The sequence below is a fragment of the Notothenia coriiceps genome, unplaced genomic scaffold (genome assembly GCF_000735185.1).
Source record: "Notothenia coriiceps isolate Sejong01 unplaced genomic scaffold, NC01 NC01_scaffold00014293, whole genome shotgun sequence".
In the NCBI taxonomy this organism is placed as follows: domain Eukaryota; kingdom Metazoa; phylum Chordata; class Actinopteri; order Perciformes; family Nototheniidae; genus Notothenia; species Notothenia coriiceps.
The window spans coordinates 195,432-219,384 of NW_011346994.1; the positions used below are offsets into that span (position 1 = coordinate 195,432).

The window sequence follows — 23,953 nt, forward strand, 5'->3', positions numbered from 1 at the left end:
CAAGGATCTCACACACACTACCTGTCCACTGACAGGGAAAACAGAGCCTAAATACACATACACTAATCAGGCCAATAATGCCCCTTTCACACCAACGCGTTTTCAGCTCCGACTTGGAGCTGGAGCCTGAAAAGTACCTGACTGAAGAATCTCGTCATGCCTGCATACAAGCAGTAGTGCTGAGCAAAGTGACTAGAAGGCAACCACACACTTATAAAAAGAAACACACTTTATAAAGTCAGGCAACACTAACCAGGCTTTGTGTGATTCTGTTTATTTGTACCTTCCTTTGACCATCCGTTTGCTGTTATTGATCATTGTCCACAATGATCAATAACAGCAAACGGATGGTCAAAGGAAGGTACAAATAAACAGAATCACACAAAGCCTGGTTAGTGTTGCCTGACTTTATAAAGTGTGTTTCNTATACAAATATTACAATTTTGGTTTTGACCGATGGTCAGAAAAATTCCTACAAAAAAGACAAATACGTCTCTTATTCTGTTAAAAATATACTTTGTAGAAAGGGAAAATAATCCAGAGTAGCAGCCCCAATCTCAACATTGATTGACTCCCATCAGTTTTTTGTGTTTAGCATGATGCCAGCAATTGATTTCATGTTTTGTGCTGAAAATGTGGCGCACTGAACCACATTTCTGTGGAATGCTGATATTTTATCTAAAAGAATAACATCATTTTCTGTATTGGTTTTGTGTAGGTGAATCTAATGGCACCAGTAATGACCACAGGCAATGACTCTTCAGTTCTTAAAGGTAGTGTACACTGTCTTTGTTTTACTACAGTTAATTCAAGCCAAAATGTATGAGTTATTGTGCAAATCTATAACTCAACTCTGTTCAATGTCTCTGCAGATGTTGTTGCCTATGTTGATGTTTGGTCATCAGATAAAACCGCAAACTATTCAAAACCATTCGTTCAGCAGCTGCAGGAAATGGGAGCTGAGGTGAGATAGCACGACACAACACATTTGCACTTTATTGATACTGTGGACTGACGGCTTCGGGCCTTGTAATATTGCAAATGTGGTTTAGTTTGAAAGTGTTCCCCCTCCTGTTTTGTCTGTGGCTGGCGATTGTGTTCACTTGGTCCCCTGTGTTGTCTCCTCTCCCCCCACCTGTGTCTTATATGTGGTTTCTAGCTCCGAGCTAGAGCTTTTCTGGTTCAGCTCCGGTTTCCCTTTTCTGCTCCCGCTCTGTTCACACTGCCCAGAGCCCGACTGGTGCAGCTGCTGCTGCGTCATGACGTCACCGTTTACATCGCTGATTTGCTCCCCAACGGTGCTCACAACAACCACAACAACAACGGGGGACTGCGTCGGGTCGATGATCGTGTTGCTCTTAATCACACGAAGTCAAATAAAATAAAATAACGACTTCTCCAAGCTTATGCTTTTCTCCAGAGTGCCGTGGTTCATTGTTTATTAATGTGTTTCAGCGGCATTTACCGACCGCTGCAGTGCTGGCTGCTCTTCCACGGGAGTTTATTCTCCCGTTAGCTCCGGGTTAGCTAATACTTTAGAGCGGCCTCTCTAAAGAATTCACTGTCTGACTGTCACACAAGCAGCTGATACATATCCCCAGTTCCCCTTAAGTGAATGTGTGTCAGTCTGAATTGACGCTGTTTGTCATCACAACGCTGTTATTAAAGTGTCTCTGGTATACAGGACTGTCTCAGAAAATTAGAATATTGTGATAAAGTTCTTTATTTTCTGTAATGCAATTTAAAAAAACAAAAATGTCATACATTCTGGATTCATTACAAATCAACTGAAATATTGCAAGCCTTTTATTATTTTAATATTGCTGATTATGGCATACAGCTTAAGAAAACTCAAANGCTGGCAGACAAATAGAAACATAATGGCGGGAAGCACTTCGCACGCGCACACACTTAAAATGTCCACGCGCGCCGCGCTCACATTTTGCTGGGCCCGCGTGCCTTAGCACCGCTGCTATGACTCCATCCTAGGGGAAACACTGGGTTATCATATCATGAAGTATTAGATCGAGAAAATAAAACAACTAATCACTGTATTTGTGTTTTCACAAGGGTGAACATTATTTGAGAATCAGAAATGTTTTTTTAAGCAAACGTATATAGAGAACAAGCTAAACTAAGACAAATAAGTACTCCGACATGACTAAAAATGAGTAGGATGATCATTGCCCAGTAGAATTGCAACAAACAAAGTGTTTGTATTGCACATTGCAGGTTCATTACACAAGATATTTCTGTAAATCTACCAACTACTTGTTGACTACTTCTAACCAGTGGAGATGCAGGTATTTGATCTAAAGCTGTGCTGCTACATGTTTAAACTTTAAACGAATACAACAGCACAGGAAACCGGAAGTCTGGTGTGTATGAAGACCTGCCGATAAACACGTTTGCTTTTCTGTGGGGGTCCATTATGTCTGCCGACCTTTGTCCGCATTTTAAAAACCCATTACTTCAATATTGTGGTTTTTAGTATATCTAATATCTGTAAAGTAAAGGGTAAAGTTAAAATAAGCTAGTTAAACCGCCTAAAGTGAGCTATGTAAACCATACATAGATTAATGTTAGCATCAACATCTACATTATGACATTACTGTGTAACATACACAACTTAATGGCAACATTTCAGATCAAACACCTGTGTTTCTAACCTACATAAAACATGTATTAGCTAGCATAAAGAGCTAATGTTGTTGACATGTTACTGTTGGTTTAGCTTTGTTTCGTTGCTAAATTGATGAGCTAACATACTTGGTTATTTTTAGCATTGACGCTGGTGTGGCTAACTTGGGTTAACACTTCCGTTATTTGCTGGCATACGTATTATACATACTTTTGACTAAAGGCAGTATAAAGGCATGAACACATATGTTAAGCAGTGATTGTAATAACTCCCGTGAACTTACTTTATGCGGCAGTGGAGTTTAATACGCTCAGATTCAAACTAAACTAAACTAAAATGTACATGGTTCGCGCGTGCAGTTTGTGATGCAATGCCTTCTGGGAAAAGAGCTATCATTGGTTGCTACGAAACATACGTCCCTTCCATTCCGGAAGCGATGGCCGAGGGAACATCGTAGCTTCCTGAGAAGGACCCTAAATAAGAAGTATATTTGAAACCAGGAGACGTAAGTATCGCTGCTATCTTTTTTGTCTCTTTTGAAAGAAAAATCACATAATTATGTCAAAATGACTTTATTTTCATTGATACCGTGGAAACCGTCATTAATGTGAAGTGGAATAACTGGACAAAGCTTATGTTTTTCACGTTATTTGTTAGTGTGAAAGAACAACAAACTAGAAATGTATAAGAAATATATTAAACATGTTTTAAAGTTAACATATTGCACCATCTGAACAGAGATACTTATACAACAATGAAATTGACATCAATATAATTATAATGAAAAATTAACATTAAGGAAAAAAGTGCTAGTTTGAATTGCACTTGAAACACCCTCCAACCATATATACAGTTTTATGGCATCCCAACCTCACCCCCACCCCCCCCCCACACACACAACCACGCACGCACGCACACGCACACAAACCACACGCACACACTAACTAACACATTAATAGAAGTGTAAATTGTTTAAGTGCATTCATGAGCTAAATAAAATACAAATTCTTGTTACATTATTTAAAATATTTAACACAAAGAATAAGGCATTTGAGGTATACCAATATACAGCATATGGTAGTAATTTGATTATTAAACCAGGCACATATACATGACTATATCATCATCAGTCTCACTTAAACACAGTTCTAAGCAAGCATTTGGATTAGATACACAATATGTAATCGTTATACTTTGAAGATATTTGAAAATGTAGTGCACCTCTATAAACGGTACGAAATGTAACATCCATTAGAAGTGTCTGATGGCATTTATATATATTTTAATACATCTAACCCAACTGTCTAACAATTTTGTAAAATATTACAGTTTACCTCCATGAATCGCATTAATTACAGCTTTTGTTTCACTGTAGCAACCCACACGCCTATATCAGAGCACACATGCCATAAATACAAAAGAAGTAATAAAATGTAAGAAATACAACAGCAGCACTACAAAAAAAAACACATAGGAAAGTATTGTTGGTCAACCACAAGCCTAACAGCAGCACAATCCTCTAAAACGTTACTGAATGGATGAACATATTTATAAAGCAAGATATTCCCTCATTTGGTATTTTTTTGATGTTCGTGGTGAGGCAGACGCTCTCTAAAATCACAGTTTAATTGGCACCCAACAGGACACACGTTTGATCATTTGTTATTACAAAATGGTGAAATGTTTTGATTTTATATGAACTACAATTTGTTTTTAAACGTCTGCACAGCAACAGATTAATTGGAAATTACATTCTGTTGATCTTTTTTTCGACATAAATACACTTCCTACTGCTACTGCAGATTAGGAGTAATCAACACTGTACGGCAAACATCACTTCAAACCACTGAAACAAATGTTGCTCTTTAAACCACTCAAATCTAGTGTGATGCCATAAAAGGTAGGAAAACCAACAGGAATAGGTCCTGTAATTCAGTTTATCTGTCTGTATCCTTCTAGTGCCGCAACCCTTCAGGTTGTTATATCAAAGAGAGAGTTGCTCCTGCACGTGAGAGGCACAGAGGAACGGGACACCTCCATGTGCACAGTGGACATGGGGAAACGCTCGCACTCTTCCTCTGGCGGGCTGCAGCGGCAGTGCAGGAGCACCTCTCTCACCTCCTGCCGGAAGTTGGAGTTGAGGAAGCCGTAGATGATGGGGTTGATGCAGGTAGAGGACATGGCCAGCAGGTGGCAGAGGGAGAACAGAAGGTTGTGGTGGCAGATGGGCAGAGCCTCCTGGTTCCAGTCCGACACCACGTTGAAGATGGTGAGTGGCAGCCAGCAAAGTGCAAAGGCTGTAATGAGGGCGACCAGCATGATGTTAATCCGTCGGCTGTTTGTCATGCGTTGGCTCTCTGGGGTCCTGGCACGGTCCAGCATGTCTTTGCGGTGGCGAAGGCGCACATAAACCTTAACATAACAGAGCAGGACCAACAATAGAGGACCACAGTACTGAAACAGCAGGAGCCATGTGGTGTAAGCAAGTCTGTGCTGCTGGGAAGGCCAGTGCTCCAGACAGGCCTCCATGTGCGGAGTAATGGGCGCATAAGAAAAGAGCGCGCTGTATGCATTTTTAGGTGAAGATGAGTTTTTGTATGTGAAGGAAACAGGTTGAGGTGTAGATGCATTGATATAAGGAGGGGCTTGGTGATAGAGTGGAGACTGGGGCAGCATGACATTAGTATACGGCTCACTTGTTAGCAGTTGAAAGGCCAGGAAAGGCGAGGAGGTGAAGCAGGCCAGAATCCAAATGAGAACAAGCACCGTGTAGGCCTGAGGGATGCTTGGTTTCCACCCAGAGGGGTTAATGATGAGCTGATGTCTTTCCAGAGCGATGAACACCAGCGAGAGAACAGACACGGTCACAGACACACACTGGATGAACGGCACCAGCCGGCACAACAGTGAGCCAAACACCCAATGGTCCATTAGTGTGTATATGACAGTGAAGGGGAGGCAGAAGACACACACCAGGATGTCAGAGAATGACAGGTTGCAGATGAAAATGCTGGTGACATTGACCTTCTCCCTGCGACGGGCGATGATGCAGATGAGGCCGATGTTCCCCACAAGCCCCAGCACCATTGTCATACTGTACCAGACCACCACACACGCCGTGAGGACAGGAGACATAGGGCACTGCTCATCATGCCCGAGAACAGCGAGGTCTGAGAGGAGCTGCGTCTTGTTCCCTGACCACTCCTGCACAGACTCGTGAGTGCTTCTCCCCTCCTCCCATGCTGGGGAGTATGAAGAGGTGGAGCTGTTGAAGGGCAGAGTAAGAGCTGGTGGAGAAGAATGGCTCGCATTGCCACTCAAGGACATCTCACCAAGACTTCAGTGTCACCAGCCCTCAGGATACAACCGTCCATCCCAGTCCTCTTAAAACATGCATCTGAGACAAAGAGACAGGAGGCAAAGAGGGAGACAGAAAAATACATCTTTATTCATTATTTGAAATGTAATCCCCTTCATAGCTCAAAGATGTTGTTCATGTGGAAGGTATACTGTTCTGTCATTGTGAAAGGGAGGCAAGAAATAGGCCTTTATCTTTTAGCTGAAGAGGGATTAACCATCTTAATTTAGAATTGCATCATGCTAAATTAAGATGGTGAACATGGGGATAACCTCTGAAAACACTAAACACAGTACAGCCTCAAGGAGCTACTAACATTCCTTTAATATTTGTTTATTCTAATTTAGTGTGTAGATTGTCCACAAAACCACTTGTTACACACCATATGGAAGTCGTTTTAGAGACACACCCAATACTGCAGTTCCACTTACAGTTCTTGGTCATACTTATCTCTCTATTTCTCTTCTTTACCCATCTTAAGAACTCAGACTTGTCAGTTCTCCTCCCACAAATTAACCCTCCAGTCAGGTTTCAAAACTGTACATAATAGCGTAATGACAATTAAATTACTATGCATTTATTTTTGGCATAGTCTTCGATTTTTTGAATGCACAATCAATTGTATAGTTCGTTGAAATGAAAGGACATGCCATTGTCAGAATCCTAAAATTAGATTTGAGCTTCCTTTCCTGAAACCTCTGCCATGTGCTGTGAAAACCAGCATTGCGAGAAAAAACAAGCCTGTCATTTTCCATTAACAGCACACACACACTCAGCTATCAGTCACTTCACACCGCATCATTACTAACATACTCTGTCAGTGTGTTGAGGGAACTGCAGGCAGAGTGGTACAGCCTTAATCATCCAAGTGTAATGTCACCCGTGACCAGATGTAGGAAACAGCTGTAACAGAGTATATGAACCATGAACACAAGTAGGAGAAAAAGGAGGAATGTCACATTAGAGAAATATGAGCCTGTCACCCTCCAATGATGAGCAAATCAGCAACTAGATGGGCCATTTTGATGGTCCCCTTTCAAAAAGATCGAAGCAGAATGAGAAGCACTGTGACCTGTCACTGCGCTGTGTGTGATATTATTCTTTTCAGCCTCAGCTAAGTGTCCTCCATCTCTGAGGACATAGATCTCTCTCTGAGATTGGCTTTCATTTTTTGAAGGAGACTCACCTTGATTCTGTCTTTAGTATTTTTCTGAGAGCAGTTGTGCTGTATAATGATGTATTTTCATTTTTATAACTTGCATTGTGATCAATGTTTCTCTCAAATTCTTCTGCAGTAGCTTCAAAACTGTCACACTGCATGACAATTTAATTTATTCTGTATCTGCCAAAATTCATGCTGTCTTTTTTGTGACTGGATTTCCCCTTGCAATTCCTCTTAGAATACTATTTGGTAATTTGACCGAAATGTAAAGGTGGGAATGTACACTATAAAGCCATCCTGGAGGGCATGACAAAAGGATTTGCTCGAAACGAATTTATTAGACTATAAATAAACGTCTGTGAAAATGGAAATCACAAGAGGACGCATGGCGCACATGTACTTGATTGATATAGAATCAAAGAAAAAGCCCGAATGAGTCTCGATGCAGTCACTGATTTGAAATTATTGTTATACAATATACTTCTCAAATAAGTTATTTTTATTCCAGCAAAACACCAGTGAATATTAGAACCCACTGGAATTTGAGGTTGTGCATTTATTTTGCAGAAACACACAGCAGATAATATAGCGGATAATATATCCGCAAACATTTTTTATTACATTCATACTGTTATTTTTAACATATCCAGTCAGTGGGACAATTAAAAATCTATTTTGCATGTGGAGGCGCAGTAAAGGAAGCGCTATGGGCTCAGCCCCAGATAATAACCATAATGTGATTATTCTGTGCTGGCAGTGATTATTGTGGGTGAGACCTCCCAATAAATCATTACAATTAGGACTCATGAGATGGGATGGAAATTCACACTGTGTATGAAACATTAAGTATCATTTCTATGGTTTTCATTTTTTTTTCCATTTTGAAATTAGTTGCTCTCATATTGTTCCGTGCATTCTTCAAAAACAAATGCAATTCTAGATGAAAAACAGCACACTTTCCTGTATCTGAGGACACTAAGCAAAAAGCTGACATTGGAGAAACAGCACAGCATTAGTTCTACATCTAATTAACTGAAAATCACACTGACTTTTCCTGATAAAACCGATAATTGTGTGTAAAAAATAAAGCACTCACGTGGTTGGTTGGCTGGAGTCTGGGATGCTGAGATGTCAGAGGAAACGATGCTCTGAGCAGCTGAGTCCACAGAGAGGAGAGCAGGAGAAGGAGCTGAACATCACCACCAGCAGAACATCTTTCTGTCAGAGGCGGTGGGCGAGCGCATCCCCGTGATGATTGGGCCAGAGTACCGGGCTCTGCTGTCACACAGTGGTGATTTCATTCAATTACATGCTGAAAAGGACACCTGCTGCTACAGAGACATACAGCAGGCAGGTACCATCAGGCCATTATCTCTCTTTATGTATTTTTCTTCGTTTTCTTTGTTTTATCCTCTGTCAAAGTGTCTTGAAAAACGTCATGTATTATTATTATTATTATTCAAATGTTTTGTTTTCACAATTGAATTCTGCACATTGCACATTGTAACTGCACATATTTTTTGTTTTATTATATTTACGGGTATACCTTTATTCCATCCACATTCAATACATTCAATATTGCTATATTTTAATGTTAATATCGTTTTCTTAAACTTGTTTAATTGTTTATTGTTTAAATACCTGTTTCTGATTCTGATTAGAAATGTTTCTATTGGCTACAAGCAAAAAAAATATATATAGCAGTATAATGACCTGACAACTCACAATAAGATAAAGTTCAGATGAATTATTGATTGAGCTTTAAATATAAATTCTTTACACATTTTATTAGTTATATTTATTATCTGTTCATAGTTTGCTTCCAGAACCCCATACATAATGTTTGGATTTTAATTAAAAGGATATTTGTCTAAAACCTTTTGTCAATGTCTTTGTCAATGACAACTTAAAACAGGAAAAGGAAGACAACGTTTGATTAATCTGTTTTCATTGGTTATTTACTCGATGTATACAGCATACAATAGTTGATCAAATATGAAACATCTAACAACTTGTTGGTGCGTTTAGACGAGGTTACATTCCTTTGTCGGGTCTGACTTCATCACAATCTTGGCAGTGCTGGCCTCCTTATTTACTACCAGCTCACATTCTGCAGGAATATCAATTGAGTCTGCGTCAGGGATCCTGAGAAAAAAATAAACATTACTTTTAGATGAAAATGAAATCCAAACAGACAGAAAAGAGGGAGGGAGTTGTGATGTTTCTACTCGCTAAAAGGAGGGGTGTCTTTTCTTGTGTGTAGAGCAGGGGGTTGTGTTTTTATTTTTAACTTCAAATATATAGATTTCCTTTGCAAGAGATGAGCCACTGGCAATAGGCAATACCTTTTTAACAGGCCTAAAAAGCAAGGCAAGTCAGTCAAAAAATGTTGGTTAGAGTATTGTTGTCATTATTCTTGTCATAGAAACAAACAAAAACACGCAGCAGGAATACTTTTAATGATACGCTGGGATAAAGAGCTCCCCAGGGTCCTGCCGGCAACAGAGAAACATGGACGTGTTGTAACTTGCACAAAACTCAGACAGAAAAAAGATCAAAGATTCAGGGAGACTGGACTCACATTCTTAACTAAACAACCCATCTGCTCCAATATCGTCTCTACCAGGGGATGGAGAGTGGGGAAGGACAGGTTCACAAGGGTGATAGGGGCTTTTTGGATTATAACACATGAAGGACGTAAGGTATAGCCTCATTCGCTATCGCTTCTAAGAGAGCATAGCTTGAAAATAAAAGAGACAAAACATTTTAAACAATCTTACTTGCTACAGCAGCTCATGCCCTGGCCCGTACAAGAGCAGTCAATGCAGTCTTTGGCATTCAGTGCCAACATCATGCTGCTTTCCATCCTTATCCACACACCCTTTAAATAAATAAGACCACATTCAGAGGATGTGTGGAGTCGCTTATCAAGCTCTGATAAATTTGTGGCCTTGACTAACTCTATGTGTGATAGTCTATCCAAAGCTGTGGTTTTGAAGTTTTGAGTCAGGTCTAAGAAAACACACAGCAGCTTGATGATACACAATGAACACAGACCAGTTTTTTCCAGACTGTTGTTTAATTGTGTCTCCTCTAATATTTTCATGTCCACTCACCTGTTGGAGGGTTGTTCAGGTCTTTCAGCACTCACTCCTCGAAGGAACGGTCAGAGTGACACAAGACAACCAGTCCAAGCAGACAAACGAACACATGAAAGGCTTCTCAATTCTCTAATTTCCTCTCCTCGGAGGAGTCAAGGAGGGGAAATTAGAGAATTGAGAAGCCTTTATGGAGAGAAGCCTGGGGGAGTAAAGACATCTGCAAACAACGAGTGGTCCCTGACCTTCATTATGATCCTCCTTTACATTGAAGAAAAGGGTTAATGCCTCTTTTGATTTGTAATGTTTACACAAGTTTAAAAGTGACAAAAACCCTGAAAAGGATGTCAGTGTCTGACTCTTGTAGCTGTTGTAAATAACATAAATGCATGTTTTAGGTAATTTGTATTCATCTTGTTTCCAAATGATCAAGTATACGCATTTTTTAATGAAAATGTCAATGTTTCAAGCATTACAACCATAATGCATGTCATAAGATGTATGTGATTCAGTCTGAAGAAGTTAGATTTGTAAGGATTCACATTTAACCTTGAACAAGACATATTTAGTCTTTGAGATAACTTGAAAATGTTTTCATCTTAAAAATATTTTCATTTGTTAATCATCTTAACCTTAGCAGCCCGGCACCAGCAAAGAAAATCATTTGAATTGTGCAAAGAATCCCCATTGATATTATTTACCTAAGCACTTTTTAATTTACTTGCCAATAAATATTTTTACCCCATCTAATACTACAAACAATATCTATATTGTTAAAAATATATAATCAAGAGTGCAGTAGGACTCAAATGTAATCCTTCATTAATTTAAAGCTAAACTACACGATCCAATTGTATCTACATTTTGGCCGTAAAATATTAGGTAAACTGGGACAGCACGATGTCTTTTAAATTGAATATATCCATCCATATCTTCATTGATGTAGAATCTCTTAAAATATGTTTAACCCTTATATATACAGTCTATGGTTTAACCACAATTCTACAACTAAGTATTCCAATAAAATAAATAAAGTGTCCTAATTTCCCTTTATTAAAGTATAAAATACTTACCATCCTCAGATTTGATGTGAATCGCGGTCCCAAAGAAAGGTGGATCGCGTGAGGACTCTCTAATGGAGGCTTTATATTCAGGTGCGAAACTCTGCATAACTTTATTGATAATGTTTGAATAGTGATGTGACTGTAATCAGATATTTGTTTTAAGGTGTGAGGAGAAATACGTATGAAGTTATATTGATATTAAAGGCACACCTCACTAAATCATGGCATTTTCACCACTGATAGATACTCTATGTTGTTCTTACAAAGCACAAGCAATGTGGAATTTCCTTTAATATGTCAAATTAATTTTATTCAACAAATGCAAAAGAAACACATTAGTAAAAAGCAGCCAAGGAAACAGTCAGTCTAAAATATAAAAACTGTTTTCCTCATGTGTAAACTTGTATTGCTGAGCCAAAAGGCAGAGATAGATTACTTGCATTGCAAATAAAGCAAAACAAATTGTAAACAATTATTTCAAAGATATACTTTGGATCAACCATGACGTAAACAATATACTTTCGAAACTTTGTTACCCATGAATCCAGTTTTTGTACTGTTCAGAGTTTAAAGACAATAAAGCTTAAAAAAAAATCCATCTCCACACATTTCTATAATCATTACATAATTAACAATCTGGAATAAAAACATAAAACGGTATCAAATTAGGATATTTGTCAAAAATACATTATTACATTATAATAAATGTTCAGATATTTGGTTAAGTTTAACTGGGAGGCTACAGTAGCCCAGTGATGACATATCAAATACAACAAAAAGTTCAATTAGTTAAGTGAAAAAGGGAAAAAAGTGATTGAAACAGAGCTCTCTCATTAGAGAACAGGAGGAGTTTTCCTGTTGCACAACAAAATAAGCTGTTTCTCCATTCTTAGTAGTTACAGGTGTCAAATGTCTTGCAGCAAAACAACATGTAAACTGTCACCACAACGATTCCCAAAAAAGTGCCAACTACAGTATCAACCTGCATTTCAGCTGTGTGAAGCCTCCTCTGTTTTCTACTGTAGATGTTGAGTGAAGCCAACAGCCCAAAGCACCAGTGAACCTTCCCAAAGTGGAACATGATCGATAAAAGTGATTAATCAAAGCAAAAATAAACAAAACCATCCGTACCTATAATCCAGCTCCAGTATTTATGCTAAACTAAGATAACCATATGCTGTCATCTTATTTAGCTAAAAAAACAAGAAAGCATACTGTAGGCATATTCCCAAAATGTCAAACTAGTATAAGATTAGTTACAAAATAAAAATCATTCAGTTATAGAAATGAGGGAAAAAAACTCCCACATCAAGATAGGAAGCAGCATTTTAAATACAAGTTTCTCCTTCAGGCTTTAATATAACTGTCTGTGTTCATTGCCGTAGCTGCACTTTGAAAGTCTATCCGATCATAGATTTCATGAAGGCAGGTTTGCTGAAGGGCCAGTGGTACTGGTTGGGCACAGCTCCGTTCACATTGCACTCGAAGAAGGAGAACATGGGGAACCATATGCGCGCTCTCCGGCTGTGCTGGAAGGCGCGGGTGTTTGCTAAGGTGTGGTAATAGAGGAAGAGGCGGGTGGTGATGTAGAAGGCGATAAACACGTCGATGGAGTAGTGCTCGTGAGCCGCCAGGATGAAGAAAATCCCAAACAGGTTTAACACCCAGGAGATGGTGTGGATAAGATTCCAAGATCGTGGAGTGTCTGGAAGTGAAAGCAGTCATTAAAGGATAAGTATAGTGGTATTCACATTTTTCTACAAATCCCATGAAAAGACCAAAAACAACAGTGAAATTATTCTACTAACAAGTGTTATTTTTTAAGTAAAGATGAAGCTTAAGCTGATCACCAGCAGTGTAATTTATGGTAAAACAATCTTGATGACACACTCCTGCTGGTGGAAAAACTGACTCTCACACCAAAACATATCTAATCCATGATTTAAAGTAGTCCAAAACAAAATCACTTTCTACTCTCACAATTGACGGCGTATTAATATTTGCCACATATCTCAAAAAAAACATTTAAAATGTATGCACCATGTGACGTGTTCATTCCTAGTAATGTCATACTTCTACACTAAATGTGTATTAATCCGCACCTGAATATAGTGTCCAGCAAATGCACTATTTACTCCAGTTTGAGTAATGTTGTTGGTTTAGATCTTTTTACAGGATTTGTTGACAATGGTAAACTATATAGAAATGTCAGCTTTATAATTTAACAAATGCAGCTGTACTATACTAAATAAAAGCAATATCACTCACATTCAGTTACAAAAAAGTTGAGCAATGTGATGACAACGGTGTGTCCACTGAACATGTAGTCTCCACAAGTTTGGACGCCTGTCAGAGTCATCCCAAACCCACTCCAGATCAGTAGTGCCCTCTGCATCTTTCCCCAGATATCACCGTACGTCTGAGGAGCAGAAAGATAACATTCATGGTGTGAAACACAGAGGCAGCTGTTCATCAGTTATCACAGTGGGAATGATGTGTTCAGAACAAACTGTAAGGCTGCCAATTAGCAACAACAGCTGAAAATGGCACATTTAATCTAATCTGCACATAATCTCATGCTGCTTCCCACCTTACTGGCACACTTCAGGTGCTGCCCAGGCACGGAGAGCGAGGTGACAAACATGGTGCAACATCGAAGCAAAAACACAGTTCCCATCAGAGAACACAGCCGTCTGAAGAGGATGGACCTGAAATAGAGACACATACTCATTACATGCCCAAATATATATTTGCATTGCAAACACACTGTATTTTCTCAGGTATATCTCATTACGTGTATTATAACACACAGTGCATCAGTGATGGAAAACGGGAACAGTGGACTACCTGTGTCTGTGGAGGAGTAGGATCAATATAAACATGTAACACAGGATGACGCCACAGGCTTCAGCCATTGCAAAAGCCCAAGGGATTCTGGGAACACTGTCAGAGATAGAAAACAAGTGTATTATCATGCAGATTAGATATGACGCAGGAAAAGTGAACATGAACTATGGACTTGCTCTTATACCTGTCTAGAAATATGTCAGGGAGTGGGGGGTACGTCGTCATGTCTGGGACTCGCTCATGTACGATGACCATGACGAAAGATGTGAATCCAAACACGAAAAATACGTATATGGAGCTGATGATCGTCTTCCACACCTCTGGGTCCAGCCTGCCCGACAGGTGCTGCTTACACCTCCCGTTATAGTGTGTGTGAGCTGTAGATGCTGAGCATAATGCAGATCTGTCACCGTTCCTCAGCCTCAGCTCTGTCCCATTATAAAAGCGATCCCCTCCATTACACCTCCTGTCAGCTCCATCGCAGCTCCACTCCCTCCCTGCGGTGCCCAGCAATTGCTCAGCAGGGGAGCTGTCTGCAGGACGGAGACCTAGCTCCTCCAGCTGCGCCTGGTTCCGTCTCTGGAGCCGGCGGAGGGCTATGGTGAGCCGCTTGATGTCTCCCAGGACGGTGAGGCCCAGCGGAGGCCCCCGCAGGTCGGCCTCAGTCAGAGCCAGCAGGCTGGGCCCGTCCAGGCGGTGCTGGCCACACAGCAACTCCACATACTCCCCGAAACCTCGTTCCTGCAGCCACTGGGCCACCTGCTTACAGCTCCAGGCACTCACACTGTCCTCTAACACTTCCATGACACTGCAGGTAGAGACACGTGGAGGCGATAGTCAGGGCTGTATAATTATAGAAGAACATTTGAATGCAAAACAGCCTGACAGTCACCAATTGACATTACTTTTTAATTTGCATCCTATTGATCACAATTATGTATTATTGCCCTGAATGAGCCAGAATTGTGACAAATTATTATTTTAATTCTTGATGAATCTGCTAATTGTTCTCTGGATTTAACAACGAATGAGTTGTTTGATCTTTTAAACGTCAATAAATAGCCACACAGTCCATTCAGAAGGTGACATCTTCAAATGTCGGGTCTTGATTAAAAAACAAGTTAAAGGCGAAAAGTAGAGCAAACCCTCACACTGAAAGATCAGGAACCAGCTGGCATTTTTGCTTGAAAAAAAGAGTAAATGATTCATCGTTTATCAAGATAGTTGATTAATAATCTTCTTTCAATCACACAATCAAATGATCAATTGCTACTTTCATTCATTCTTCTGGCAAAAATATATCTATTGGTCTTTCATTTTAGAACTGTTGGACAGACAAAATATAATTTAACAGATTTTGGACTTGTTAACAATTTCTTGTCCGTTCATTGAATAAATGATTATATGATAATAAATATAATTGTCCAAATTATATAAAAGTATCACATCTTAATATTTAATTTTATGAGTGAAAACACACAAAATGCACCTTTGCTTTATAAATGACTGATCAGCACTATAACACAGTCTCTAGAATGCTCTGAAGGCATGCATGTGGCAGGAATGTTAATCTATGACAGATCTGGATGCAGTTATTTGCCGTTAGCTCTACATGCTGCCGGCTTCTGAGCGTGAATACACCAACACAGTAATACATGTGTTCACATCTGTTACTGTACAGCAGAAGAGTGACTTACAGCCTAAGTAATGACACCCTGATCCACGTAAGGTAGTCCCATGTTTCGCATCATGTCTCAAACAAAAACAAACCAACAGGAATTCAATCTTGAGTATGGATATCCTCTCTGTTAAAGGTTTCAATTCATAAGAAAACAGCCACTAACCATCCAAAGCACAAGCAGTTCAATGAGTTTCTCTCCCTCAGACAGATTTAGATACTGATGAAAACCTCTTCTTTGCTTTGTCTTTTCCCCGTTCCTGCCCTTTGACCCTTTGATAAGCTGTCTGCAGCGCCCTGTCCTCCTGCCTGCTCCAAAGGTCTGCAAGCTCCACCAACACATCCGCACCGAACGTGAGCGATAGTCTACATGCTGACTGTACTGACTTCAAATGACCCATGTAAGCAGCTTTCAGTTATCAGTAATACACGAAGCAGAACTAGATGTCGTTTTTAGAACTAAAATGCTGAGATATCTATATCTCATACATAAAGGGGCCTCAGTATTACACAGTATACACAGTGTCAAACATCAGAAAATTGAGAATTATTTTTTACAATTTACAAAACTTTGAGGTGATGTCTTTAAAATTGATTTTTTTTTCGCCAAGCAGGAGTCCAAAATATCCAAAATATTCAGTTTGATTTAATGTAAAACAAGAAGAACAGCCTTTCATCACTTAAGACGTAACAATTAGTTGATTAATTGCTTACCATATGAATGAAAAACTATTTTTGATCATAGATTAAATAAAACATTTAAAATATTTGATGTTTTCAGATTTTCCAATGCAAGAATTCGATGCTTTTTGTTGTCTTAATTTATAGTAAACAGATATATAGATACATCAAAATTATAATTTGATTAATTATCAAATTAAATAGTTGCTGGTTTCAGCCCTGATCCTTTTATTTCAAAAGCTGGAACGATAAAATAAAATAAACTTGAAAAGACCAACAATATCAGATGAAATGTTAAGAATTTAGGAACATCACACAGCTTAAAGTTATATTGTAGTCTTAAAGGATATAATATGAGTTGAGGGAAACACTTGAATGTGTTTGAGTCTAATAATCAATGACAGTTTCTCTTGTCACTCCCACATTACTCATGTTTTCTGAGTAGGAGTATCACCCTAAGATTTCCAGTCACACCTGATATGACTATTGATAGCAACATCCTCTTTTGAAAGTAGCAGGAACTTAGATTTTTGTCAATGACTTAATGAATAAACTGTGTTGTATACCATTATATCAAATGGTGTCTGACTGTGAGTGAGGGATCCAAGCCGGACGACCAAAAATGTCTCATCAGCTGATATTTACATGTCTGAAACCTAAAGCAACTCACCTGGGTAGCTTCTGCTCCGTTCCCTCTGAGAGAAATAGGTTATTTTTAACTGGCCCCTAGATTTACTGGCAACATAGCTGGGTTCTCTGCCCGAGGCTTTACTTGGGGATTCATAAGTGCCATGTCAGCTTGTTTGGCTGGCTTACAGTGAGTCAGTGAGCAGTGACACACAGCTGTGACAGAGAAAGCCCTTCAGTGTGTGTGTGTGTGTGTGGGTGTGTGTGTGTGTGTGTGTGTGAGAGTGAGAGTGAGAGAGAGAGAGAGAGAGAGAGAGAGAGACACTATCTGACAAAGGGCTCATAGTCTTTTTTCCACACAGAGAACCCAAAAACAATGCTTAATTTCAGCATGAAATCAAATTGGAGCGATGAAATCCCTTTTTATTGGTAGTGTGGCAAAGTTTAAACACTTTAACATAAACAAAAGTAGAGAGACACATAGCCAAACCAGAAAAAAACAAGTAGCAGGATGTACTCTAGTAGTTTCAAACTTCTTTTACAAAATAAACAGTAGTTATCTCTTACCATAAATCCAGTGTCACTGTGCTGGCAGAAGAAGTAGAAGAGCCAAGTCTTCCATGGCCAACATGCTTCTGACAACTAAGCAACCCCAAACAGGAAGAGACATTAATAAACAACACCAGTAAAGAAGAGCTGCTGGGCTCATGCTGGGCAGCTGATCAAAGCACACTGACATCTGCTGGACACTTTTAGGTAAACTAGGATCTGTTTGCCGGTAGTGTTTCTCTAGATTTAAAGGGGGGGGGAAGCAGATGTCATGCACTATTTGGTTTGAATTTGACAGTAGTGGTTTTTAAACTATAATATAACCACATTTTCATGAGTGTGAGTGTGAATGAGAGTCTGTGCCAAACTTTCACCACCTGTGTATGACAGTCAGAGGCTGCAGCAGCCAACACAGAGGCAACACACAGCAGCAGGACTTAGTTTGAGGGAAATAAAAGAGAAGATTGCACCCTTTAAAGTTTAGAAATGGCAGAACCAATTTCTGAGGCGAGCTGTAAAGACTCTGACCTAGAAAGGGATGAAAAATGTGGGACAGAGGATCAAAAGAGGACTTGGAAGACCCAGACTCTGCAGGAGCTGGAGGAGGTTTCACATTCAGCTCCACGCTCCTGTCGCCATGGAGATGAGGTGTGGCCAAATCTGTACCTGGGGGACATGTGAGTGTCCTGTTTTATTTAAATCAACATTTGGCTGAAATTGTGCATTTATTATGTTTTGTTTGTGTCTCATGACGAGCTCGGTCTCTGGCAGCTGGGCATCACTTATGTGCTGAATGCAGCGCATGGAAAACTGTGCTGTAAGGTCAGAGATGACTTTTATGGAACCACGGTGAAATACCACGGCGTCCCAGCCAAAGACTTGCCAACATTTGACCTTTCACCTTTTTTTTACCCTGCTTCTGAGTTCATACACCAGGCTTTTACATCTGGAGGTATTGTAAGCTGCCACACGTGTGCAACTTTTACTTTTTGTCCACTGCTCAAATGGCTTGTGAATGTTTATATTTTACCTTTCACTCACTATGCTTTTGTTGTTTCGTTTTTTGGCTGGTGAGTTATGCAAACGTATCAGCCATTTGCATATTTAACAAACTTTTAGCTGATGCATGATGGTATTAGTGTGTCCTGCAGACATATTGTCAAGTGACACCACATACTGGCTGTGGTTACATGACATTTCTTTGTTTGTGTCTTTATGACGCCCAGGCCAACACACTCTCACTCCATAATCGTCCAGGAGCGACGTTTGGTCAGGGTCCCGTGGCGTGCAGTTGTGACGCTCCTAGGCTCAGATGGGAGTACACTACACGACCCAGAATCCCCAGCTATCAGGATTTGCGTCCCTTTATGAAACTGAAGGAGCCTAGGAGCGTCACAACTGCACGCCACGGGACCCTGACCAAACGTCACTCCTGGACGATTATGGAGTGAGAGTGTGTTGTCCAGGCAAGGTGTTTGTGCACTGTGCTGTGGGTGTGAGTCCTAGCCTACCTGATGATTCATCACCACCTCAGTCTTCTGTCCTCTACACGCTGTGTGCAACAGAAAGGCTGGATTTTCCCAAACAGAGGCTTTTTACGACAGCTTATAGCCCTACTCTGAAAACTGCAGGACGAAGAGTTGAATGAGCCAAAATAAAACAAAGTGCAGAGCAACCCATAGTTATAAATCTAAAGAATTGTCCTCCATTAGTCTGCAGAAGTCCCTGTTCTCATTCACACAATGCAAGACTGTCTCCATTTGTACCATTTACTGTACTGTAAGTATACACTCACCAGTTCAACTGTGTGCATCCCTCCCCTCCCTTGTCCTCTCCTGATACGACCTTTAGGAACAGAGAAAGTCCCTGTCTTTTCCAGCTAGACCTTTGGCAGCAGTGAACAGACCAATCAATGCAACAGCAACAATAATAACTACATGCACTCAGAGAGAACTCCCTGAACACAGGGAGCTAATTTTGGATGCAAGCAGGCATTCAAACAGCCACCTGCTGTGGTCTCTCACTGAGCTGCACACTCACTGCTGCTGGGGGCACGGCGGACACACACACACTCTGCTGGAGGAGCTGTCTGTGTGAGGGGAGAATGTCAGGGACCAGTCAGCCACAGGACCTGGAGCTCATTAAAGAACTAGAGCTCATCTTGGATTCCTGCACACTGGAGCTCACACCAGTGGATGAAGTCTGGCCCAACCTGTACATAGGAAATGTGTGAGTCCTGTGTGTTTAGAGTATGTTGTGGACACCTTAAACAGCTCTGCAGGAGAAAATGTACCCGTTTTATTAGCTTGTTAAAGTTTAAAATCTGCGTATCTGCATCTTAACATAATTTGATGATACTCTTTCCCTGATGTGAATGTTTTGTGTGTTTTCCAGTGCAGTGGCACAGAATAGAAAGACATTAAATAAGCTCGGCATCACTCATGTCCTGAACGCAGCACACTCCAAGCAGGGCAGCATCGGTGACCAGAGTTTTTATGGGGACTCCTGCGTTTACTTTGGCATCCCAGCAGAGGATTCAGACCGCTTCGACCTCAGTGAGAACTTCAAACCTGCAGCTGCCTTCATACATAAAGCCCTGAAGAGCAAAGATGGTACGGTGTATGAATGTGTCACGCATTGTCCCATGTCAAAGGTTTATTAAGCTGTTGTAAAAAGAATATTTCCTTTCCCATTCTCCTTCCTACAGGAAAAGTGCTGGTGCATTGCATCATGGGAATGAGTCGATCAGCCACATTGGTCCTGGCTTACTTAATGTTGCGGCAGCGTTTCATTCTGAGAGATGCTCTGAAACACATCGTCCAAAAGCGACCCATTTATCCAAACAAGAACTTTCTGTCTTTGCTCCTCAAACTGGATCAACAGCTGACATTCAAACGGAGGTTGTGTCCTCTTTTATGACACCTCTCCCTCTCTTTCTTCTCCTCCCTCATCACATTACACCTCTATTCCCATGAGATCCACTTTAATCTGTATGGAAAATAATGTAAATAATACTCCTTTTTACTTTCAAAGTTACTTTTCATGCACAGGTTTAACTTCTGGCTACAGCAGCAATGATCATGTGTTGTAAAAAGTGTATTTATTCTCTTTGTATTATTTTCATATTCAAACATTTATTCAAATGTTCCCTGCCAGAGTTGTTCTGCATGTACACAAGCTTTGTAAATATAGCTTTATGACTCAGTGTGAATAGGAATTAAAGACATTTTGTGTTATTTAATTGAAATATTCTGGCTGGTTTTAATATGGAAAAAGTGCCTTGAAGAATTCATGTGCAGTTAACTTCATGTTAATGTCACTGTTGTAGTTTATATTCATCTTAAAGAGTAAAAACACTGCTATACCTGAACTTATATATCCTTAGGTTATGTAAACCAAATGCCAAAATGCAATAAGCATAACCTACTTTTCATTATTTACGATACTGTATGATGTAAACACAAATGCAGCTGAAGTAAATACGTCACTGGGGACTGTTATTCACAGCATGGATCATATTTCTTAAAGGAGCAGAGCAGCTGGCGTTACTCTGCAACACAGAGACACATACAGCACCGGTATGTGTTACATAACAGTCTGCAGTAATGGAAACTGAGCCAGTGAGCTAATGTCAAGCTTCACAGGATAGTGCCACATTGTTGACCATAAGAATCAGACATGAATCAAAATGCTTTAGATGTGGTTTTTATTTGGGAGTTGAACTGCTGATAGATGTGGGATGATGAGCCAATGAGTGTATGATTACAGAGTTATAAAAGGAAGCAGTCATATGTGAGTGTGAGAAATAAGAACAAGCTAGGAAAAGAGTTTGCCCTGCCAAGAAGGTAGGTGAGTTCATACAGGATGACTCAGACTGAAAACAGGTTAGTTTGGGGATTGTTAGGCTTGTCTGTACAGAATGTATGGCTTTTCAAACTACAGATAATTATATTCATTATGGTTTCTAAGAAAGGTTCATTGTGAGAAGAATATTGCTATGAAACACAGAAGTGACAAGGGAACTTTGTATATAATTAAACACAGTGACGTCTTGTATGTGCTTCTTTGTGTGTGCGTTTGTGTCAGTATGTCTCTTAGAGATCCTCCGTATGAACCTCCTTCTGTCTCAGCGCTGCAGGAATTCCTGCTGGCAAACAGACGACCGACAGGACATGTCAATGAAGTCTGGCCTAACCTCTACATAGGAAACGAGTAGGTTCACACACACGTGTCAATACAAACATATCTGATCCATACAGCAGTGAATGTGTAATTGTATTTCAGGGTGGCTGCTCATGACAAGAGCACCTTCCGCAGTCTGGGTATAACACCGGCCCACATTTCTACAGAGACATGGCAGTGGATTATTATGGACGGTGTGGAGGCGGATGATGCAATAGAGTTCAAGCTCAGTCCGTTCTTTTACCCAACAGCACAATACATCTGAGCGGCACTAACCATGGGAGGCAAGTCAGTCACACTTACAGTCATGTTAGTGTGTGTGATAAGATCCACACTCTGCAACTTCAGGTACCCCTGTACATCTAAATCAATTAAATATAACTGTTCTGCCATTAAGTCTAATTTGTATTATTAGATTTTAGTCATAAATTAGGGTATTGTACTTCATTATAATGAGAGGTGTTTCTAATATTCTGTCCCCCTGACTGATGTCAACAAGGGATGACAACAAGAACACCTTATTAATGTTTCCCAGTACAACACCCCGTTTTACTATGAGCTCAGTAACAAACAATGGAATTCACACATATCTGTCAACACACACTTCACATGATGAGCTTGTTCACGGTGCGGGGCTGTAGAAGTAATTTGTACTTGTGCACCTCATAAAGTAAAACATTTGCTGCATATATCCACTGGCTTCCTGTCCATTTTAGAGTTAATTTTAAGATTGTATTGTTTGTTTTTAAATCGCTTAATGGGCTGGCCCCTCAGTACATCTCCGACCTGCTAAGGTGTACACCCCCCAAGGGCTTTTTGAGGTCGCTTGACAGCTGCGGCTGGTAGTCCCTAAAACTAAGAAAAAGACCAGGGGAGACCGAGCCTTCTCAGCGGTGGCCCCCAGGCTTTGGAACAACCTCCCCCCAATGTTAAATTGTCGCCCACTCTACAAACTTTTACATTTTAAAATGTGCTATAGAAATAAAGTGGATTGGATTGGATATGTAGTGATGAAAGAATTAACGGCAAACATTATTATCCCAGGACGGGTGTTTGTCCACTGTCTGATGGGCTTGAGCCGCTCTGCCACGTTGGTGTTGGTCTTCCTGATGATCGCTGTAGGCCTGAGCCTGCAGGAGGCAGTGGCTGCTGTCAGGCCGCAGAGAGACGTCTGTCCCAACCAAGGCTTCCTGATGCAGCTCTGCAGCCCCCACATGGGCCTGGAGACAGGGAGAGGAGAAGGCGACGGCAGGCTAAAACACTGTAAAGACACATCAACATTATGCACACATTTCTGACAGAAGTGATGCAATTTCAGGAAGCCAGCAGCAAATGTCAATCAAGTCGAGTCTGTCCATCAGAGATGAGTGATATGGTATATCACCACCAGCAGTTTGAAATGTAAATATATTACAATGAATCAGGTTGCGTGAGGTGTGTCTGCAGGTCTGCGAGATAAAGCCACACTCTGGTCCATGGGTGTAACTCACATACCTCTAGGTCAGCAACGTATCATCACAGGTCAGCAGTTCTACAACGACCTTGAGGGGGAAATGTCACGGTGTTGAAGCTGCAGACCATCTGGAGTTCAACCTCCAACCTGTCTGAAACCCTTTTGCACAGTTCAAAGACAGTGGTCAGTCTGCAAATGCGGTCGACAAGCTTAATGTAATTCCTTTTTTACATGCGGGTATAACAAGATATTGAAAAATTACACCCACTCTCTCTCCTTTTAACCAAATGTTATGTCTTGTTTCTTGTTTTGTCTTTAAGCATTACTTTAATTTTTCACCAACAGCAATAACGCATTTTCTTCTAACTTTGGTTTATTAAAACTGTCATATTATATCCTCATTTATATTTTATATGTATCTTTTTTATGTATTTATTATGATCTTAATTAGTTTGAATATATTTAATTGGTCGATATCTTTTTTGCTGAGATAAATAAACATCTCTACAAAACATAAAGAAATGTTTAAATGAAAAGCACCCAAAATAATACAATTGACAATTGAGAAATGTAAGAGTTATATTCTAATATTCTAAAAGGGTTTGCACAGTTT

General features: G+C 40.2%; 5 protein-coding genes and 1 long non-coding RNA gene across 11 annotated transcripts in view; 3 read left to right on the forward strand and 3 right to left on the reverse strand.

The window, feature by feature from the left end:
* Positions 1–158, reverse strand: part of mcph1 (microcephalin 1) — a 32,416-nt gene extending 32,258 nt beyond the window's left edge. Inside the window, exon 1 of the mRNA XM_010774638.1 lies at positions 138–158. Within this exon, the coding sequence (XP_010772940.1) occupies positions 138–158 (21 nt within the window). The remainder of the gene's footprint in view (positions 1–137) is intronic.
* Positions 159–707: 549 nt separating this feature from the next.
* LOC104948430 (uncharacterized) lies at positions 708–1,198 on the forward strand. Its single transcript, XR_798685.1, has 3 exons — positions 708–773; positions 873–964; positions 1,160–1,198. It is a non-coding gene; the product is annotated as an uncharacterized lncRNA (long non-coding RNA).
* A 3,269-nt stretch (positions 1,199–4,467) lies between these two features.
* Positions 4,468–8,350, reverse strand: npy4r (neuropeptide Y receptor Y4). Its single transcript, XM_010774631.1, has 2 exons — positions 8,258–8,350; positions 4,468–6,038 (listed from the first exon to the last, which is right to left on the reverse strand). The coding sequence occupies exon 2, from the start codon at positions 5,966–5,968 to the stop codon at positions 4,613–4,615; it is 1,356 nt and encodes a 451-aa protein (XP_010772933.1). The 5' UTR covers positions 5,969–6,038; positions 8,258–8,350; the 3' UTR covers positions 4,468–4,612.
* A 3,252-nt stretch (positions 8,351–11,602) lies between these two features.
* Positions 11,603–17,807, reverse strand: LOC104948432 (sphingomyelin synthase-related protein 1-like). Of its 3 annotated transcripts, none has more exons than XM_010774632.1 (6): positions 17,724–17,807; positions 14,355–15,013; positions 14,171–14,266; positions 13,914–14,031; positions 13,592–13,742; positions 11,603–13,028 (listed from the first exon to the last, which is right to left on the reverse strand). In XM_010774632.1, exons 2-6 carry the CDS (start codon positions 14,972–14,974, stop codon positions 12,724–12,726), a joined length of 1,290 nt encoding a protein of 429 aa, XP_010772934.1. In that variant the 5' UTR covers positions 14,975–15,013; positions 17,724–17,807; the 3' UTR covers positions 11,603–12,723. The 3 variants fall into 3 exon arrangements, with proteins under 3 accessions (XP_010772934.1, XP_010772935.1, XP_010772936.1); XM_010774633.1 differs by having other exon boundaries at positions 14,355–14,978; positions 17,724–17,802; XM_010774634.1 differs by lacking the exon at positions 17,724–17,807 and adding an exon at positions 17,200–17,432 and having other exon boundaries at positions 14,355–14,978.
* Positions 17,808–18,191: 384 nt separating this feature from the next.
* LOC104948437 (dual specificity protein phosphatase 13 isoform A-like) lies at positions 18,192–19,327 on the forward strand. The gene is made up of 3 exons (XM_010774639.1): positions 18,192–18,353; positions 18,462–18,657; positions 19,206–19,327. The coding sequence occupies exons 1-3, from the start codon at positions 18,192–18,194 to the stop codon at positions 19,325–19,327; spliced, it is 480 nt and encodes a 159-aa protein (XP_010772941.1).
* Positions 19,328–19,719: 392 nt separating this feature from the next.
* LOC104948433 (dual specificity protein phosphatase 13 isoform A-like) lies at positions 19,720–23,702 on the forward strand. Of its 4 annotated transcripts, none has more exons than XR_798686.1 (5): positions 19,720–19,934; positions 20,100–20,317; positions 20,413–21,589; positions 21,792–21,917; positions 22,932–23,702. XR_798686.1 is itself a non-coding variant. In XM_010774635.1 (3 exons), exons 1-3 carry the CDS (start codon positions 19,810–19,812, stop codon positions 20,622–20,624), a joined length of 555 nt encoding a protein of 184 aa, XP_010772937.1. In that variant the 5' UTR covers positions 19,720–19,809; the 3' UTR covers positions 20,625–21,748. The 4 variants fall into 4 exon arrangements, 1 of the variants encoding a protein (XP_010772937.1); XR_798687.1 differs by lacking the exon at positions 22,932–23,702 and adding an exon at positions 22,055–22,166; XR_798688.1 differs by lacking the exon at positions 22,932–23,702 and adding an exon at positions 22,139–22,153.
* Positions 23,703–23,953: the final 251 nt, after the last annotated feature.